General features: G+C 40.8%; 1 protein-coding gene across 1 annotated transcript; it reads right to left on the bottom strand.

Annotated features, from left to right (window-relative positions):
• Positions 1-5,474: 5,474 nt before the first annotated feature.
• LOC145397630 (isoaspartyl peptidase/L-asparaginase) lies at positions 5,475-19,852 on the bottom strand. The gene is made up of 8 exons (XM_080270670.1): positions 19,740-19,852; positions 17,982-18,104; positions 16,321-16,402; positions 14,988-15,152; positions 14,272-14,419; positions 10,775-10,922; positions 9,138-9,222; positions 5,475-8,227 (listed from the first exon to the last, which is right to left on the bottom strand). The coding sequence occupies exons 2-8, from the start codon at positions 18,087-18,089 to the stop codon at positions 8,025-8,027; spliced, it is 939 nt and encodes a 312-aa protein (XP_080126796.1). The 5' UTR covers positions 18,090-18,104; positions 19,740-19,852; the 3' UTR covers positions 5,475-8,024.
• Positions 19,853-20,168: the final 316 nt, after the last annotated feature.

Genomic DNA, 20,168 nt, shown 5'->3' with positions numbered 1-20,168 from the left:
CATTATTTGTTCTGCTCTTGCGGTCTCCTGCTGGTGTTGGAGAGGGACACCTTCATGTGGTGGCACTAATATAACCAGGTTGCCCAACTACTTGGTTATAAAAACATCGATCAATCACCGTACTTCCCTATCCCCCAAGATGTGAAATGTGACCAACAAATCAACTAATGAGTGCAACCCATTGGGTTCACATTTCTGATGAACCTGGCCCTACTATTACTATCTCCTGACAATTTTATATAGATTTTAAGAGGCTTTCTGAACTGGAGAGGCTAGATATTGCCTTTTTTACACATTCACTATAAATGGTCTCTCCAAAACTGAATAAACCATAAATGTATCTGGAGCTAGCAAGAATCAATCAATTACACACCACCAGACTGAATGAGTTAATATTCTGTCACCTCTAATAAACCCTCATTCTAATGCACTTGGTTTTAATTAATCCAGACTCTAACAGACATGTTCTTGAGTCCAGGCCCCTACAAAGACAATGGACTTACCCAGCTGTATGAACCAAGGCAGCCACCTCCAAGTGCCAGTTGCCCTTGGTGCTTGCTACAGTTTTCATACTCTCTGCTTACAGGTATTATGCCATGCTATATATACAGTACAGCAAACTACGGTATAGCATATTCTAACGATGTACAAATAATTTCATAAACAAAAAGCATGGTAATGAAGTGCTTATTCATTATTATTTAGGCTATTTTACTACATGAGGAACTAATGTCCAAATGGTTCAATGGACTGCCCTTCCTCTCATTCTGTCTATTGGAACAAGGGTTTACTGTTCATCCTTGTCTGACAATGGTGGGAAATGTCATGGTCGTCTTTCAAACATTATTACAACTAAAGGATTTTACCCACTACACCATCTGATTAGCAAAAAGGCCAATCAGGTGCCTGTGTGTGAGTGTGTGTGTGTGATCTTCCACAAACCCACCAGCATGTCGCAAAAACACCCCTATAATACCATAATACCAGTCCTGAATGAGACAACCCTAGCATGTATCCCATCACCACAATACCACACATCACCACCACAATACCACACATCTCCACCACAATACCACACATCACCACCACAATACCACACATCTCCACCACAATACCACACATCACCACCACAATACCACACATCTCCACCACAATACCACACATCACCACCACAATACTACACACCACCACCACAATACTACACACCACCACCACAATACGACACACCACCGCCATAATTCCATACATAATGACCACAACACCAGCACAATACTACACACCACCACCACAATACCATACATCACCACCATAATACCACACATCACCACCACAATACCACACCACCACCACAATACCACACATCACCACCATGATACCATAAATCACCACCACAATATAATAAATCACCACCATAATACCACACATCACCACCACAATACCACACATCACCACCACATTCCATACCACACCACACAATTCCCCCCATCACCACACAACCACACTACCTACCACACCACCACACTTCCACCCACCACACCACCACAACCAAAACTACCTATGACACACACACACACAAACCTGACTCCACCCACACTATTTGACAATCTTCACTCATGCTTCCACAGGGCTACTCCTCCCTCTTTTGTTTTCTTATCTGTGTGCAATCCTGGCTAACCACCGCCTCTGACTCTCCATTCCCTATACTCCTTTCACCTTAACTTGGCTCAAATATTCACCTTTTTGCACCTTATTTCAAGTAACTAGGTGGCAGAAAGGGACTATGCTGTGGCTCTACACCCTCCCTATAGCACTTCTTCGTGACCAGCATCATATTTGTGTTAATCTATTAAAACACAGCATTCAAGATGGGGCTTCGTATTCCTGCTACTATTCAATGATTTAAAATAAGCTAAGTAAATGTTCCCTAGCAGTCAAAGGGATGAAGGCAACTATCTAACTCCTTCAGATTAGGAGTAAACAAAGGCTCATCCAACCCCTCCAGTTCAATAAGTCTACTCCATGCTGAAACAAAAGCTCGTATTCTCGTCAGTTAAGGAAGGTCCCTAACACCTCTTCCCAAGTGATTCATTTTGCTTATTACTGTATACCCTACTGTCTTATCTGTGTAGCTCCCTAACACCTTCCTAAACAATTCATTTTGTTTATTATACCTTACTGTCTTATCTGTGTAGCTCCTTAGCACCTTCCTAAACAATTCATTTTGTTTATTATACCTTACTGTCTTACTCTGTGTAGCTCCCCAACACTCTTCCTAGGTGATTCATTTTGCTTATTTTATCTTACTGTCTTATTCTGTGTAGCTTCCTAATACCTCTTCCTAAGCAATTCATTTTTGCTTATTTATACCTTACTGTCTTATTGTGCAGTTTCCTAACACCTCTACCTAAGCAATTCATTTTGCTTATACTACCTTATTTTGTGTAGCTTCCTAACATCCCTTCCTAAGGGACTGATTTTGCTTATTATCCCTTACTGTCTTATTCTGTGTAGCTCCCTAACACCTTTTCCTAAGCAATTTATTTTGCATATTATACTTTACTATCTTATTCTGTGTAGCTCCCTAACACCTCTTCCTAAGTGATTTATTTTGCTTATTATACCATACTAATTCTGTGCAGCTCCCTAACACCTCTTCCTACGCAATTCACTTTGCTTACATTTTACTGTCTTATTCTGTGTCATAAATCCTTCAAACATCGCCATACTCTGCATAACATATGAAGGCACATTAACTAGCCATACCCAAAAATAAATCACCAAGGAAGAGGTATTAGGGAGCTTCATTAACCAATAAGAATAATGTCTGGTAGTAGCATGTGTAGGAAATAAAACACGTCCTTGAGCTGAATGGGTTAACTAAGTGCTAAGTGAAATGGGCAGCACAACTCAACATATTCACCTCAATTTCAAAACAACAACTTATTCACTTCAGCTTCAAAACACACAACTTACCTCAATTTCAAAACACAATCACCTCAATTTCAAAACACACAACTTATTCACCTCAATTTCAAAACACACTACTTATTCACCTCAATTTCAAAACACACTACTTATTCACCTCAATTTCAAAACACACCTTATTCACCTAATTTCAAAACACATTCTTGCAACACAACAAAAGACCTCTGGAAGTGCCCACCTGACATGACTGGTTCCCTGCAGTCCATTGGGTTGACATCCACATGAGTCTGGGGCCACAACAACAACAACAACATCCACTTGCACGTTAAATTAAGCTTTGAATTTTACTTTTCTCTATCTCAGAAACAAGACCACTTACTCTTTCAGCCACAGGATATTGTTTTTTCTTATTCTGCCAGTAATGAGGACCTAATTTTAATGGTACAGTCATAGAAAATGGATATTATCATTATCAAATTTGGTAGTAATTGACATTATTTAACTGAGGAGTTATTTTAAACTGTAGTGGTGGGCTTCAGTTTACCATTCATGAATCCCATCACTACTAATGGTTATCTTGCAAAGCAGAATAATACAATCCTAAGATGGCAAGAACAATTTACAAGACAGTTCATAAATAGCACTCCACTATAGTCGCAGTGCGCGACTCTGAGGTTGTTATTATCGTGCCCTGGCAACCAACCATTCAAAAGTGCATCTGATTTCGTGTATAATATGAGACGCTTGTGATTCGTGTATAATGTGTTCGTGTATAATAATATTCGTGTATAATATATTCGTGCATAATATGATTCGTGTATAATATTATACGAAATCGGACGCACTTTCGAATGGTATGTTGCCAGGGTACGATAATGACAACCTCAGAGTCGTGTGCCGCGACTATAGGAACACCTGGCTGAATATTTTGATTTGTGGGATGGCTCATTCTGCTGGTGTGGGTGTGGCAGAGGGAGAAGGAAATAAATGATAAAGAGTAGAAACTTATGGCTTATTCTGCTGGAGTGGGTGTAACAGTGGAGCAGCAAATGAGTAAGTGATGCAGGACAGACACTTATGGTTCAGTCTGCGGGTGTGGGTCTGGCAGAGGGCGCAGGAAGTTAATACCGGTAAATGACGCAGGACAGACACTGATAACAGTCACCCCCTCACCCCCCCCCAAAAAAAAAATTCAAGCAGAGTAGAAGAGGTATACAGTATTATACATGGATCACCTTGCATATCCGACCTCAGACTGAAAAGTTTAAAAATACTTAACCTAGCCTGCACATCAAATTGGAAAAAATAATAATTTAATAATAATAAAAATATTTTATCTATTCTATCTATAGCCAGACGCTTTAATCCTGTAAGGGGTGGCCACAAATAAATTTCCTCCATGCCGCCCTGTCCCCTGCCATTTCACTGCCCTCCCCCCAACTTACACCCTCCCCATCTCTCATAATAATAATAATAATAATAATAATATTAATAAGTATACAGTATAAACAAAGTAAGTTTTATTAGCCATGTACAAAACTCATTACCGCAAAATGGATGAAAATATGTAAAGAACAATGTTACAACCCTGGCAATGGCACCAAAATCTTAACTATGATGGAATTAACACTACAATTAGGCCTATACAGTTACTCCTCGGCTTCCAAAGTTAACTGGGACTGAAAATTGGTAACATGAATAGTTTGTGGGTTGAAATTCACTTACACCTGAGGCCAAATATATACAAATCACTGGTGAACTTTTGGAAGAAAGGTAAGAACTGAAATATCATTGTTGTACCACCTGCTATTTATTTTAAAAAAAAAAAAAAAAAAAAAAAAAAAAAAAGGAATCATTCTCACCGTCTTAATATGTGGCGTAGACAGTATTTTATCAGTAAAAAAAAAATTAATAAATAAAGTTTATATCTCTGAATGGTTGTAAGCCAAAAATTTTTAAACGTGAGTAACTGTATTAACCTCTTCAGTTCAACATCTTTTGTTAATTTTAGTCTTGCTTTCTACAGACAATTTTAATCCACTTACAGGAAATTACTCCAACTGGAGAGATTACATGAGTTCTCTGTTTTACCCTTCAGTATAAAAGGCTTTCCCTGAGTTGAAATTGTCCATAGGTAACAAGAATATGCTAAACGAAGACATCTAATTATGAATGCATCAAAGCTGAGCATATTCAAGTTTCAATAAATTCTACAAAAATATGATTTGTTGACTAATACAGTACAGATATTAGTACAATAAAAATGGTAACCTATCTACCATCCACTCCTTTACTGCTCCATCAAGAGGATACAGGACCAACACATTTCAAGGGAGTGACCAGTTGCCTGCCCTCGAGTGACATTATATAAGCAATGAACCCCAACCATCCCTCAGATATACTGTATATCCTTATGCACCGTATCTGGGTGAAGCACCACAACGCACTACACCACCAGTTACTGTGCACTGGGTTGCATCGTAACCATGAATGTAGTATGTGGTTTCCTGGGTTATAAGACACCATCCTTTTTTTTCTTCTTCTTTTTTCTTTTTCTTCTTGTAAACCTTCCTGAGAGAGAGGAAAATTTAACCCCTTGGCACTCCAGAAATGCCCATCGGTACATTGCATCATACATTCTGGAGGAGCCATGTGAAATATTGTGAACTTTTCGGTCATTTTTTTGCACCTACTGCATGTTTATGCTTGATGAATGGGGTTGCAAATCATAAGTGAGGAGTGTAAACATTGTCTGACTAAAATGTTGTCATATTTGGTTAGGTATAAGTGGGTCAAAACACATGATGAACACACAACTTTTTTTAACCAGTTTTCCCGCACCAGGGACATAGGAAATGTTTACGGTCACTGCAGCCTAGGAGTTAAAACATAAAGAAGGTGTTATAATTTCAATGATCATATTTCCTTTGACCATATTCTCATTGGGTAAGGAGGCTCCCTAGCACCTCTTCCTTAGTGATGTATTTTTCCAACTGCTCATTAATACCATCTTTTTTTGCTTCTTTTATCTTTTTAATATAGACAGAGACTGCATAAACAACACACAAGAATATAGCAGTGGAGCAGATCAGGAATAAACCAGAAAGGAAGAGGTGTTTGTAAGCTTCCTAACCGCATGAGAATATTGGCCTAAGGTAATGTGTTAATAATCTAATTTACTACAATACTGTACTTTTATAACAACAGTAACCCCTTAGAGAGAGAGAGAGAGAGAGAACCAACTTTTGTACCCTGGTATCACTATATGACCTACTTACATCATGTTAGAATATTTACCAAGTACATGTGAAATGCAGTAGTTCCTCACACAATACTTCAGATGTGCTCTTAAAAAACAGCAAGCGAAAATTGCTTTAAGTGGGGGTCATGTTCCAGCAAGAAAGATTACCTCCCCAAATATATAAAAAAAATTCACATTCAGTTATTAAAACGTATATCTAGCTGCATCTATATATTAAATGCTGAGGTCCATGAGCAATTTAAGATATAACTGGTATACTGAACTCAGTAACTCCAAGGGTGGGTTGTGTCAACTCAACCATTTAGTACACTTCCTCATGGCTCCAACCTACAGCAGTTCAAGGCCAACTGTTACATATTTTTTATGAAGACAGTACCTGTAATCTGATATGGATTTTTTTTCTTTTGTTTTCCTTTCCTCTGTTCTTGTTATGTATAAAAAATACTACTGTATTTGAAAAAAGTGTCCATTTCAGTCAACAGCTTTATAGTGAGAAATGTTTTAAGTGAGTGTTTTAACCCTTCAGTCTCATGTTTTCTTCTACTCCTCTCACCATTATAAGAATCAGTTCAACTTGTGAAAGATTTTCAAATGGAAGGGGTTAAATACAGTCTTCATTATCCCCTTCACCACTAAGGGGTTCTTCCAAGCTTAGTAAAATCATCTGGAGGTAGCACAAATGAACTACAGTATAAGATGATGCACTGGAGTGGATAGACTAAATGAGGAATTACTGTACAGTAACAAAGAACAATATAATCACTACAATATTCCCATCACTACCACCTTCCCTCACTACAACACATTTGCTTTCACCTGACCAAAATCGGTAACTCCTTTTCAGCTTAGTTGACAGCCAAATGTAGTCATAGTTGAAAGTACTGTAAATCTAAAAACCAAGGAGACTCATTCCTATCCAATATCTAAGGCTCACTGAATCTAATGCAACCACAACTTTGTATTGAAGTCATGGGAGTGGCCCTATTCTATCAGGTGAAAACAAACAGACTATATAAATGATACGATACGATACACCTCCCCTCACTACCGCACTAACCTAGACTGATAACCTGAGTATCGTGGGTCGTGTATCCAGGCTCTGCTCACACCCCAAACTCTGCATTTAAAAAGAGAATCAAAACAACCACATTAAAAGGTGGCATAACTTCAGGGAGTAACTCAGTCTTGTAGCTGCTACTCAAGTAACTAGTGCTAATTCACACATCATTTAATCTTTATTGCCCCATCAAAAATGTTGGGTAAAATAATAATAGTAATAATATAATAATAATCATCATCATAACCCTTATTACCACAAACTGGGGGGGGGGGGGAAGTGGCACACTTTTCATTATTATGAAATAACTACTGGACTGGCTGAAAAACTGGGCAAAAATCCTTGATCTAGTCATAAAACATAAAGAAAAAAAACAACAACCATAACCAAGCTTTTTAAAATCCCATTCAATCCCTCGCACAAACAGTCACTTATTGAACCTTCACCAGTACAGTACACCAAACTCCAAATCTTACTGGTACTATCTGCAAAGTTCCTTAACCCATTATTACAAAAATAATCCATCAATCTAAAAGGCAGTTTGAACCCCCTCAGTACAATGACATTTTAAATTTTTTATTACTAACATCAGAGGATACTTTTTTTTTTTCCCAGCTTTTGGGAGGCCTCTCAAAGTGAACAGGTCAACCCACGCAATCTCAAAAGTCTCTAGAAAACAGAATAAAATCATCTGGGAAAGGTTAGTATAGTATATAATAATCAAGTCCTCATACTGAAGGGGATCAAAACAACACAAAGACACTATCCCTGCCCACACCATTAGAGATCTTCGGTGCAATGCTGTCCGGGATGCATGCCAAAGTGGAGTGTGTCCCCCTGAACATAGGCCCAGGGCATACGAGGTGTGGAGAAGACAGCTGCCACCCCTCCATCAAGCGACACTGCAATGGCGCCCCCGAAACCCTTAACTCGGGACTCCATGTACTCTAAGCCTCCCTTGATGGCTGCCTCGGGGGTCTGGCCTGTGAGGAGAAATGGAAAAAGGTACCTATTGCAGTACATCCTTATTATAAACTGCCACTTATGTTTTTTGTTATGAAGTCCAAGGAAGATTAAAGAAATACTGTCTACTAAAGTTCCCGTGCTTCCTCAAGGGGCCTGGCCGGAGGGAGAAAGAGATACTGTAAAACCTCAATACAAGTTTCCTTTTTGATAGCCGTCACTCCTCTGTCATAAGATACAGCAATGATACTTAACTCAGGATTCCATGAACGCCACACCTCCCTTAATGGTTATCTTAGGATCTGGCCTAGAGAGAAAATAGACATCTGATTCAAGGCAACCAGACACATAAACATATATCAACCTATCACTCATACTCAGGATTCATGTATCAACAGGTCATTCCACTTCTGGATAGACATACATGAACATCTTTTGGTAAGGCCGAGTTCCATGCGTACAGAGTCAGCCTTTTTACACTTGATGACTGCTGTCCAAGTTGCATGGTCTCCAACAGCATCTTCAAATCCTGAGATCCCTTCTCAGGATGACACCCCGTTTTCCTTGGTCTCCCAGCAGACTATCCCTTCATGTTCAGGTCTGTATAGTGCTTTACCCAATCACTCTCACACATTCTCTCCACATGACCAAATCACCTCAGCTACACATTTCACTAACATTCTCAATGCCCAAGCAAACCTCTTATAACTCCATAATGTTTCTATCCATCAAAGTGATGGTACATATCTATCTCACCATTCTCAATTCATCACAGTTTAGTGAATGTTTTCCTCCTTTGTCAATAGAGGGACACTTTCATAAGGTGGTACTAACACTAGTTATACAAATGTTTCCCAACATCCTTCCCTATGCTCCAAGATGAGAATGGTGAACTGCAGAATAGTAACTAGAGTCTGTGTGTGCACATACCTGTGGACATGAGGGAGGTGATGTGACGAGCCAAACACACTTTCATGATGGATTCTCCGTGCCCTGTCGTTGACACTGCTCCAGCCTAAAAGATCATTCATGGTTATTTATGGAAAAAAAAAAAGGCAAGCTAGATTATTAGCTATTACTCATATACAGTATCTGAATATCTGGGTACTCTGCCCAACAAATATTATTAATGTACAGTACTGTATGGTCATCCACAAATGTCATATCATGGACAGCAGCTCCTGCCTCCACCCACGAACAACTACTGTACTGTACTCCTCCTCACACTTGGGCCCTCACTAGCACACATTACTACACTGATAGTTTGTGGCAGGAAGTAGTGACCAGCGGCCATTCACTTGATTTAGTGAAGCCTCCTTTTCCCTTAGGTAATTCTACACTGAATGACAAACCTAATGGTTTCCTGTAGCCCAGGAAACCATTTACAACCCAGGGTGGTAACCATATAACCAAACAATGGGGTGATGGGGAGCCTGCTTTAGCGTTCGTTAACTGGGCAGAAATGCAAATCAGGGTCCATTCACAAACCAAACCTCCACACCCTTTCCCACATTTCGCTGTGGCAAGGCACTGTCCACTGCAAGGGAACTCCAGTTCACTGCATAAGATGGCCCTGCAGGGACAACTGCTTGCCTACAGTTTATGGGTCTGCTCAGCCACACAGACCAGGGCTACTCTGTTACTCTACTATGATGACTGCTGCTACTACACTGATTGTCAAAGACATGCAGTTCTCTCTCTGCTCCTTCAAAATAATTGCTTTAGACTGATGGGATTCACAGCAGGTCAGGATCAGTGACATTTTTGTTGATCAAAATATGATGCACCATGAGAAAAATGACTAACCTCCCTACTGATCACGGTCAGAAAATTCCGGGGGGGGGGGGGGGGGGGGTTAGTTTTAATTTCCTTCAGTCAAGTGAAATTCATTAATTTACCAGCATTCTTGGTAACTATAGATGATTTTACTCAGCCTGGGGGAGGCCTCATATAATGAATAGGTAAATGAAGGTTCTACCAAATCCCTCCAGTTTGAGAAGTCTACTGAAGCTGCAACAAATGCCTCGAGACAGCAAGAATATGGTGAAAAACAGAGGTCAATATTTCTGGCATCAACAAGTTGTCAACATAAGCCTCTGCTTCCACATCCTCACAACCATCTTCATACAATTTCAGTCTACTTAAGGAGACATCTTTACAGTAAAGTGGTTATGGAGAATCTTTATCTTCCCTCCAGTCTGAAGTCTCTCCAAAGCTGATAGCTGTTTGGAGGTAACAAGAAACTATAAATGTCATCATACCGGTACTAAAGGAGTTGAGAGGTTGGACATCACCAACTGGACTATTTACCAAAAAAATATAAAAAAAAAAATCACATGCCAGAGCTGGAGGATTCCTTCCTACCGTGGCATTTATATTACTGGGTGGCTATGGTATCTCATTATACAAACATCCCTCACCTCTCTCACCGTGCTCGAAAAGGAGAGGATGGTGGACTGCAGAAGGCCAATTTCAGCATGCTGTCCACCAGGATCATATTCATGAGCCTAGGTATACAACATCAACAACAACAGCCCTCACCTGGTCATAACAACAACAGCCCTCACCTGGTCATCAGCATAAGCCCCTGCCCCCACAACAGGCGTATCCCCACAGCGGCCTGGCATCTTGGCAGTGATGCCGCCTGTGGAGGTAGCTGCAGCTGTGGCACCCGATGCTGACACCACCACACACCCCACAGTGTCATGCCCAGACCTGAGTGTTAAAAACAGACAAGATGATGATACCAAGAAATAATTACAGTACCATCATCTAACTCTAGTTCACACTACAGTCAGTCTGTTTCCATCTGAGGGCACTGGCCCACTCCAAGCTGCATATTAAGAAATGGTTCCATGAAATTTGATGAGCCTGCATTATGAAGCAGAGATGTGTAACCATGGTTACCAGTGAAACTTACCTTCCATTCTGACTACACCTGGCTACCACCTGAGTTAAAAGTGTTAGGGCTCTTCGTCAGATGAAAGCAAACCAATTATAACACACGAGGTGGAGGTGCTGGAGATGGGCGCTTTCATGTGGTGGTGGCAGTTTTGCTGCCCAGTTATAAAATCCATCAATCCATCATCCAATCCTACTTTGTCCCATAAGGAGCGCAGGAGCCCGGGACTAGGCAGTTGGTCCCGACATTTAAGATCAGAGTGAAAACATCCCTTAATTCCCTACCAATCCCTCTAAAGAAGGGCCACAACAATTTTTTTTTTTTTTTTTTTTTTTTTTTAAATGAAGGGAATGAAGCACAACACTGGTAAACTGAGTGGGGTGGTGCTTAACAATTCAACATCCCCAAAAGGTTTTGTTTTATTATCCTAAACAGGAATTTCATGGGTTTTTTGTGTAATAATGAAGAACTGTCATTCACAGATACATAAAATCACACAAGTAATTTCAGGCAACAACATCCATTGAGGTGGTGTGTTAGGGAGAGGGGAATGGAGATACTGAGAATGAGGTGGAGGAATGGGGTGGAGAAGAATAGGAATGAGGGTGATGTGAGCTGCATGGAGGATTGCCTAATGGTGAAAGACAAGCATGGAGATTATTTTTTTGTGGCCACCCCTTCCAGGATGAAGGCATCTGGTTACAAGCAGATAGATAGACTTCAGATGACCTCACCTTCCTTTACTCTACACTTTATTCCTCTGTCTCCTAAAATACACCACTATAACAGGGAAAAAATTATACCAAAATACTGACGTTGTGATAACTGTGATGCTGCAACAGTTTCAGCCTGGTCTGGACCCCCTTCAGGTATACATCTGACAAGGGTCCAGGTCGAGATAAAAACACAAAACTAGCACAGTAAGTACAGATATATTATACACTTTTTCTATTTTTCCATTCATTTTTGCAATTAAGTCATTAGCCCATTGCAGGAAACTTCCAATTAAAGTTCCATTATTATTTGTAACACTGACCTGCTAGTTCTCAAAATTACATAACCAACTGTATGGAAAAAGAACACATGCCAGGCTTAGACAGTCAGCCCTTAGCATCTGCAGGCTCATCATTCGTGGCTTCATTAATTTGTGTCAATTCCCCTGAACCCCCAATTCAGTCATCAGCACTTCCAGAGACTTAGAACACTGAAGAACCACGCAAAAACGGTATGATGAGCAGCTGACAGTCCTTTCACCACTAGGGAAACACGGAAAAGTTGTTCTTTTCATTCATTCATTCATTCATTCATCATCTAATCCAATGGTGCCCCACGAGGAACATAGAGCCCGAGGCTAGACAAGTTGGCCCTGACATTTAAGATGAGAGTGACCAGCCTCACTCATCTCTGAGTGGCATCATGTGAGCAATAAACCCCAACTACCTCTTGGATATAAACCTGCATTAGGTCAATTCAACTTATTATACACCCACTTATAGGGAAGCCTCCTGGGGCGCTATACCCAGGTTCGGGCCCCTCTCTATTGGTCGGAAGCGGCAGCCTGGGAACCACAATGCCTTGTACCCTCTAGCACAGGTTCGAGCCCCATCTCGCCCTGGACCCACAATCTATGCTGGCAGAACCCCCGTCATGTCCCCCCCCAAAGTCTGCCACTAGGTAGCAGGGGCAAAGTTTTCTGGCTGCATGCCCTTGCTGGCGCCAACCCCTGTAATGTAGTGGGATACGTGAGTGAAACGTAAAGCGCATGTGGTGTAGTGCATAAGATAGTTAGAGGAAATGTTTGGGAGAATATGCTGGTCTACTGTACTCTCCAGGTTGCTGTCACACTGAAAAGGTCAGCAAAGGGGAATGGTTAGATAGCTAGTGAAACAGGAGCTCCAGCTCTCCCTATCATAAGCATTCCCATTCCCCTCGGGAGTACCACCCTGTTTGGCCCGTGCTAGAGCCTCAATATTTGTTTACAGTAATGCAATTCAACTGAGAAAGAATCAGCCCACTGGTATGGTAAGCCTGTCCCATCTTCAAGAAATGGATATGCAACTAAGCCAGGCGTTTAACTTTAGCCCATTATACAGCATGTAAGTTATATGTGTGTCAGGCTTTGTTCTGAGCTAACCATCCTTCTGTCTTTAACAATCACAGCAGCAAAAATTACATTTATTTTCTTGGGAGGAGAAAATATTCATATCAGTAAGCAAGTTAAACTTAAAATATAGTTACTGTTGTTGTTGAGTAACCCTAGTCTGTCTGGCTGAGCACAGCCACCAACTGCAGGCAAGCAACTGCCCCTAAGGGCTGTCCCATGCAGTGAAGCTTGTTCCCTTGAGATAGACAGTGCTAAGCTACAGAGGGACGCAGGGAAGAATGTGGAGGTTTGGTTCCTGGATGGAAGCTACACTTGTGTCTCTCCATCCAGTTAACAGACACCATACTAGGCTCCACATTACCCTGTTATTTGGTTATACAGTTGCCACATAGTTTTGGAAAAAAAAATTTTGGAGGCCATTAGGCTCAGTGTAGAGCCACCTGAAGTGGAAAAAAAGTGTAGGAAGAAAGGAATGGAAGAATGGGAGAAAAAGGGAGAAAGAAGGATACACACAGAAAAGAATGATAAAGCTGAAGGAAGATGTAGGCAGCACTACATAAAGTGAGTGGATGATTATCTCCATCACCTACTACCACTTAAAATATGGTGAATTCAGCTTACAGTCAAGTAAGCTAAGTTTACTAGACTGAACTCACTGAGGGATGAAATCATCAGATGCAGCACCAAAACCATCACTACATTTACATCTGCATCATATTTCCACACCTCTGACACATCAACAATCATAATTATGTGAAAAATTTATCACTCAGCTGTCATGTGATTATGTCTACTGATGATCAATAGATACCGAAGATTATAACTTGATGATTTTAGGACACCATAGAGTCGATGGGCCACATGGTTAAAGTGCAACTGCAGGGACTTTACTGGGAGAAGGGGGGTGACAGTTACTTGCAGGTTTTCAACATCTGTGGCAAAGTCTGCAATGTTAACCCCCCCCCCCAAAATGCTGAGGGCAAACTAATGAGGACTGCCTGTATGGGGGCATAATTCTTTAAAATGAATAATATATGGCACAGTAAACTTAAACTCACGGTGGCTCAGTTTTGTTGAAGAGTGAGTAGACAGTCTTCTTGAAGGTCTTGTAGTACTCGAGCTCCTTCCGTGCATATGGTGTTATCAGAGTGTCAGGGTCTACCTGCTCGATTCCGAAAGCTGATGCAAACTTGTTCGCTCCCTCACCTGTTGGGTAAGCTTGGTTAGCTCCCTGAACCCAATGACCTCTTGTGTTTATCACTGTTAGGCCAAACATACAACACACAAACCACAGTACCCCAAAGATGTGCAAGTCTTTGGCTATATGGCAACACTTAGTGATCAAGATTCTACCAGGTTAAGGCACTCCAACTGGATGTGGCCCAAAAGGGTTTACATCTGAGGGTTGATGGCCTTTAGTGCTTACAAAATGCCACTCAAAAATGCCACTCAAAGGTGAGCAATAAGTCACACTCACTTTAAATCTTGGGGCCAACTGGTGAACCTTTCACCCACTACGCTCCTGAAGGGGCAATGAAGGACTGGATGACACAAAGAACATATATGGTAATTACAATGGGTGGTGGCACATAATATTTTGACAGTAGCTATCAACAAATAATGAATTATGGTAATTAAAGTTTTCACCTTAAAAGGGTAAATAATTATAACAGATGCTAACAAATACTGAATTAAAGTTTTTGCTATGGACAAAATAATTAGAAATATGACAATCATTACATATTCAAAATCACCAGAAGATGGCTTACCGTACCCACTAGCATGACGTGTGGTGTTTTATCCATTACGAGTCGTGCCACCCTGACGGGATTCGGCACATTGCGGATGGCACCAACAGCACCAACCGACAGTCCTGCACCCTGCATTATTATTGCATCCATCTCTACCTCCCCATCATAGGTTAACACTGACCCCTTCCCTGAAAAGACAATAGGGAGCAACAGATTAGGACTGCACTGGAATCACCATCATTATCTTCATCTTTATCTCAACTACAGGATCAAGAAAGAAGAAAACTGAAAGCTGGAAAATTCTGAGTCTCCTTCTCACCTAAAGACAGGGTGAAGTAGAAACCACAAACAAGGAAGACAAAAGTACAAAAACTATCAACAGCAAGCTTAGTTGTAGGGATTATATATTCAGCCTCTGGTCACGGTGAGGCACCCTTTCACCTCCCCACCACATACCACTAAGCAGCTGTATAGTCTTCATTTACAATTCTGCAGTAGGTGTTATGCAACAAGCTTTTTATTACTCCTGAATATGAATAATGCAGTTACTTGTGCACTGACTGAACTGTTTACTGATTAGGGATGTTATTTTCAGTTGTTTCAATGTTGCTGTGGTATGAGCTGGCCGGAAGGAAGATGTATGGCACAAGTTTTATGGCAGTTGGGCAGGTCTGGAAGAAAGAGACTCGTACAAGGAGAGAAACATTTTTCATTTTATCTGGTTGTAGGCAAAGAATGGGCATTCTTGCATTCTGATGATTTTTGGTAGAATTTTGACAACTGGCATGTGGTCATAGACGTAATGTCATGGGTGGAAGGGTCAGGATGACTTACGGCTAGAGGGCGGCATGCAATTATCTGCCTGAGCTCTTTTACTTACACTACAAGAGAACCCAAAATACGATGGGTATTAGGAATGCAACTGACACATCGTACCTGACTGCACTTTTCATCCATCTTACTGAGACTTGGACCTGCGTTAAATGCATCAGGCATCTTAAATTGATAAAACAAATCATAAATTACAAGGCTTGATATCTCAATCAATTCAAGAGGGGTAAAATGGGGTTGAAGAATTAGGGTCTGACTAGTAGAGTGCAATGGAGAGGAGGGGACTGAAGAGGAGGTAGATAGAAAGGGTAGAGAGCTATATGAATGAGGGTGGTCTGAGATGGAGGGAAGTCTGCCTGTTGGCAAAAGAAATGGTACCATGGAAGTGATATACCTGTGGCTACCGATTCCATGATTAAGGCATCAGTGAAATAGATAGACACACATATAGATATGACAAGACAAGCAGACAGACAAACAGATAGTTTTTTTTTTTTTTTTTTTTTTTTTACTGTGACAACATACCTGCATCAAAGGCTGGACAGTCCTCCAAAGAGACAACTGCTGCTTCTGCTGCATCCACTGCACTCCCTCCCTCTGCCAACACCTAACAACATAAGAACAACACTTAACAACTACAGCCACTCCTCAACGACTAAGGGTCATTTTTTAAAGGATACTGAACATTTTCGAGGATTAACAAGACTCCACCACAGTGAAGAATTAACCCCCCCACACACACACAAACACATACACGCATGCACACACACACCCACACTCAAAATTTGTTTAAGCCTTTTGATCCAATGATGCATTTTTCCTTCTTGATACCTTTAGATGATTTTATTCAGGTTAGGGCAGAATTTCCAAACTGGAGGGCAAGATATTGCCTCAATTAGCCCCTTCATTATTACAGACTCTTTCCCATGCTGAATCATATCATCCATAGGTAATAAAGATGAACTAACAAAAAATGTCATTGAGTTGAAGGGGTTAATAACTTCATTTCGCTGTGAAGTGCCTGGTGTATTAGTAAAGACAAGAGTTTAAACAAGCAATCTTCTATAAAAACTTGGGCTTGGGAGAGTCTATAAATATGGCCCATGTAGCCAAATACAACTGTTGTGAGGAAATGAGCTACTTGAAGGAAAACTCTGCATAATGGACAAACTTTTGCCTCAGTGTTTAAGAGACAAGTTACACAAAAATAAAATAAATAAATAATCTATCTCTCTATCTACTGCCAGATGCCTTAATCCCATAAGGGGAGACCACAAACAAATCGCCTTCATGTTGCCCTGACCCCTGTCAGTTCATTGCCCTGCTCCTGGCTCACATCTCCCTCTCTCATATACCTCTCCACTCCATCCCTCCATCTCATCCTTGGCCTTCCCTCCCTCTCCCCCCCTCCACCTCACTCACATACACTCTCCTCATCAGTCTCTCACTCTCCATCCTCTCCATGTGGCCAAACCACCTCAGTGTGTTTCTCCTAACTCTTCCTATCACATCCACATCCACACCACAATGCTTCTTCACTTCCTCATTCGTCAGTCTGTCTCGCCATGTGACTCCACAGGCTCCTCTCAAATAACTCATTTCCACTGCTCTCACTCTGACTTCTGTCCCTCCAACATGGTCCAAGCTTCACTTCCATACGTTAAAGATGGTATCACAATACTCTCATGCAGTACCGTAACTTCGTCACCTCCATGCTCACTTCCCTGTTTCTTATCACTGCCTTCAAGGAACCAGCAACCTTTCTTCCTTGTTGTATCCTTTCAAGTGCTTCACTCTCCAAACTTCCATCCTTACTCATCACACTACCCAAGTACTTAAACGTACTCACATTTTCCATTTCCTCCTCATCCAACCTCACTGTACATTCACTGGCTTCACTTCTCTCGAAGACCATAACTTTACTCTTCCCTACATTCACTGCCAGATTCCATTTTTTACACATTCTCCCAAACTCATCCATCAAACCTTGCTGCTCCCCTTCGTCTTCACTTAACAACACAGTATCATCTGCAAACAGCAGTACAAGGAGCTTCTACACACTGCCCTCTCTCACTAGGGCCTGACATCACATCACAGCAATATTGGAGGAGGAAGAGGAGAAGGAGAAAAAATGATGCACTTCATCATCATTGCTTAAGCACCTACAAATTGGCTTTCCTACTGACCTGGTGACCTCTCCTGGCAGCAGCCTTGACCCCGGCCACACTGGCATCCCACAGGTGTTCTGGGATGGCCCATGCACCACCATGCACCAACACTACACTCTCAGGCATCACTATTGCTCTCACCTATAAACATATTAGTACACGATGCCGTCAAACTGTATCACTATTGCTCTCACCTGTAAACATATTAGTACACATCATCAAACTGTATTTCATTAATGTTTTTCACTATTATCAATTCACCTTGAAATGTTTTTTACTGTAATTCATTCACCTCAATTTGTCATAGACTTTTGTTCTTTTGCAGCTTATTTCAGGCAGCTCAATGGCATAGACTACAATACCATAGTTTTAAATCCTCTCCAAAACATTTTACACGATCAATGCCATGCTCTATTGTTAATACCTTACTACAGTTAAGCACTGGAGATAGAAAAATAGCTACCTAACCTAACCAAGTTGAAACTGGACAGAATGTACAGTAATCATACTCGAAATCGCATCCATCCATCATCCAATCCTCTACTGCCCCATCGGGAGCGTAGGGGCACCAGGACTTTTATGCTCACTCAGAGAAAATCAAACTACTGACCAGTGCTGGTACATTTATTCATTCATTCTAGAAATAAAAGATTCCATGTTTGCAAGGGTCAGTCATTGCTTGGAATTTAATACACACAGTGGAATACCTAAAACTGACTACAGACATACAAAATACCAATACTGTCATAGATTAGAAATTATAATGATGTGGTGTGGAGAGGTATATGTGAGAGGGGTGTGTGAGTAGGGGGGAGGGCAGCATAATGGGAAGGGACAGGGTGACATGGAGGTGATTTGTTTGTGGCCACCCCTTACAGAATTAAGGCATCTGACTATAGACAGATAGATAGAAAATATCCCCAAAAACTACAGTACATTAAAAAAGTACCATTAGATGATAAAACACAACCTCAGAAAACTACTGTACAACCCTGCAAGTGTAAATTAAATTGGTTAGATACTTTCAAGTACAGTAATAGGTAAAAAATTAGTAAAAATATAGCTACAATTGTCCTTAACTCTGAGTGTTTAAAAGTCTAAATAACAGGTTAACTGGACTTATGTTATTTAGGCATGAGCTGTATGAGAAATCTAACTGCTGGGCAAAAAAAAAAAAAAAGGACATCAATATCAACCACAGAATAAATAAAAAATTTATTAAGTTATAAATACTATACAGAAAAAGTGTGTGTGTGTGTGGGGGGGGGGGAGCAAAACTCCTTCACTATGACATCTTGCACATTACATTCTTGTCACCTCCAGAAAGTTTTGTTCTGCTTAGGAGAGATTCTTCACACAGGAGGAGACAGAGACTGCCTTAAGCAACACCTTTACTTCTACGGGACTTTCCTTAACTCAATAACCTTATCTAGCAGAAGCGAAAATAAAATAAAGATATCATACTACTGAAAGGATAGTACAAGTAGTAGAAGTTGCACCCCTAGGCTCATCTCAATGTGAACCCAGTGGACTGCAGGCTGAAGCTGCCCTCCTCCTGCAGTCCACCATCCTCCTTTCTGGGGATAGGGAAGAAGATGAGGGACATTTGTGTAAATGGGCAGCACAGCTGACCAGTTACTGTAGATCAGTGCCACCACAAGAGGGCATCCCTCTCCAGGACCAATTAAACGGTAATGTTATGGTAAACAGTGCCATGAACATCAACAAAGTACTGTACAGTGCCAGTTTAAAAGAAGAGTACAAAATAAGACTTACTTAAGACTCAAGCCGCAGTTTTCACCCCAGTATCATACAGCAGTCATCTTCCCTCTTCTTAGGTTCTGTAATGGTTGTTTTGTTTTGTGCTCCTTTCAAATATTGTTTACTACACTATTTACAGTATAATTTTTCCTCCAAGCTTTACCAATAACCTATTTCAATCTTTCTGCTTTAATGTAAATATATTTCTTGTACGGCTGACTTCCTAAGATTTATCACAAGACTTGAACTTCACATTATACTACCACAGTTTTAAGCTAGCAATATTTTAACTAATGTAATATGGGAGATAAAATACATAATTATACATGAATAGAATTCTGTTGCTCTGTAAGTCTGTACTAAAGTCAGTGTTTTCATATGAGGGAACTGGGTCACTCTTGATCTGATACCAAGTTGTGGTTGCATGAAATTTCAAGGGCCTTA

This window comes from Coenobita brevimanus, chromosome 42, assembly GCF_032717465.1.
Source record: "Coenobita brevimanus isolate Jiangsu-jjx chromosome 42, ASM3271746v2, whole genome shotgun sequence".
NCBI classification, from domain to species: Eukaryota; Metazoa; Arthropoda; class Malacostraca; order Decapoda; family Coenobitidae; genus Coenobita; species Coenobita brevimanus.
The sequence above is the reverse complement of the archived record's forward strand: the minus strand, read 5'-3'. Positions and strand labels throughout refer to the sequence as shown.

Coding starts and splice junctions, on each gene's coding strand:
- LOC145397630 (XM_080270670.1), bottom strand. CDS start 18,089: ATGCCTGAGAGTGTAGTGTTGGTGCATGGTGGTGCATGGGCCATCCCA. Junction 16,403..17,981: donor CTGCCAGGAGAGGTCACCAG/GTCAGTAGGAAA, acceptor TTATGTTGTTAG/GTGTTGGCAGAGGGAGGGAG. Junction 8,228..9,137: donor CACCTCCCTCATGTCCACAG/GTATGTGCACAC, acceptor TTCTCCTCACAG/GCCAGACCCCCGAGGCAGCC.